Source organism: Myotis brandtii, unplaced genomic scaffold, assembly GCF_000412655.1.
Source record: "Myotis brandtii unplaced genomic scaffold, ASM41265v1 scaffold2325, whole genome shotgun sequence".
Taxonomy (NCBI): Eukaryota; Metazoa; Chordata; class Mammalia; order Chiroptera; family Vespertilionidae; genus Myotis; species Myotis brandtii.
In genome coordinates this window covers 247,134-248,351 of record NW_005358747.1, presented here as the reverse complement: position 1 = coordinate 248,351, position 1,218 = coordinate 247,134, and the positions used below count along the sequence as shown (strand labels likewise).

Below are 1,218 nucleotides of genomic sequence, written 5' to 3'. Positions count from 1 at the left end.
GACATGAGCTCCGCCTGCTCGGACAGCCTGATGAGCAGCTCGGGCGGCCGCAGCTTCAGCTTAATGTAGAGCAGGGTCATGACCTTGCGGGCCAGCTGGCCGCCACACTGGGCAGCGGGGCCAAGGGGCACAGCCCCGGAGAAGCAGGGTGTGAAAGGGAGGTGGCCAGGCCCCTCTGGCAGGGGGAGCCCCTCCATCGGGCCCTGGATTCTGCTGACCAGCTGGGCGGGGCCCCTGCCCGAAGCTCTGAGTGCAGGCCAGCTGGCCCTGACACGGCCTCGCGCCCTCTCCCCCTGGCCCTGCGACCCCACGCAGACTGTCTCCTCCCCCGGAAGGTGGGCTCCTCCCCCAGCGGGGCTCAGCACTCGGGTCTCGAACCGGAGAACACCCTGTGGCCAGGGCAGCGGTGCTCCCTGAGACGCCCACAAGGGTACCATGGGCCCTGCACCTCTTAAACTTAGCAGTGTGGCCGGGCCACAGGCGGCTCAGAGGTTGAGCATCGACCTGTGAACCAGGAGGTCAGGGTTCAATTCCCGGTCAGGGCACATGCCCAGGTTGTGGGCTCCATCCCCAGTGTGGGGTGTGCAAGAGGCAGCTCGTCCATGGTTCTCTCTCATCATTGATGTTTCTCTCTCTCTCTCCCTCCCTCTCCTTTCCTCTCTGAAATCAATAAAAATATATTAAAAAACAAAAACCTAACAGTGTGCACACCCCACTCAGTCTGGTTAGGGCTAGGCTGTGCTCCGGGCTCAGCAGGGCCGGCCAGCATTCCTAACGCACTCCGTGCTGTCACTGGTCCTCAGTCCACCCGTGCAGAGGGGCGGCTGGGACCGTGTGCCCGGGGCCTGGGCAGCGGGCTGGAGCTGTGTGTGGGCCCCTTAGGGTCTTCACGTCACCCCACTGACCCCGGGCCCCTCTGCAGGCTGGTGCCTGGGGCTCCCTGGGTCTGAGGGACACCCCTTGCTGCCAGAGCCGCCCCCAGCGCCCTGGGCCCCGGCTGCCTTCTGGGACCTGGGGGTGGAGTCTGGGAAGGCGGTGCAGTTGGGCTGGCGCTGGGTGGCTTCCGTCAGTCCAGGACCGGAGTGTGGACAACGGCCAGGGGTCCCCTGGGTGTGCCTGCGGGGCCTACCTGTCCGAGGGGTGGCACAGGGTCAGCAGCACCTCCACGGTCTCCTGGGTGTACTGGGTGCCCAGCTCCTTCACCGCCTTCAGGACCCT

General features: G+C 65.9%; 1 protein-coding gene across 1 annotated transcript in view; it reads right to left on the bottom strand.

Annotated features, from left to right (window-relative positions):
- The window catches only part of LOC102250930, an 8,013-nt gene that overhangs the window by 1,996 nt on the left and 4,799 nt on the right, over positions 1 to 1,218 (bottom strand). Inside the window, exons 5-7 of the mRNA XM_014539978.1 lie at positions 1,130 to 1,216; positions 906 to 1,011; positions 4 to 107 (exon numbers count right to left, since the gene is read on the bottom strand). Coding sequence (XP_014395464.1) covers positions 4 to 107; positions 906 to 1,011; positions 1,130 to 1,216 — 297 coding nt within the window. The remainder of the gene's footprint in view (positions 1 to 3; positions 108 to 905; positions 1,012 to 1,129; positions 1,217 to 1,218) is intronic.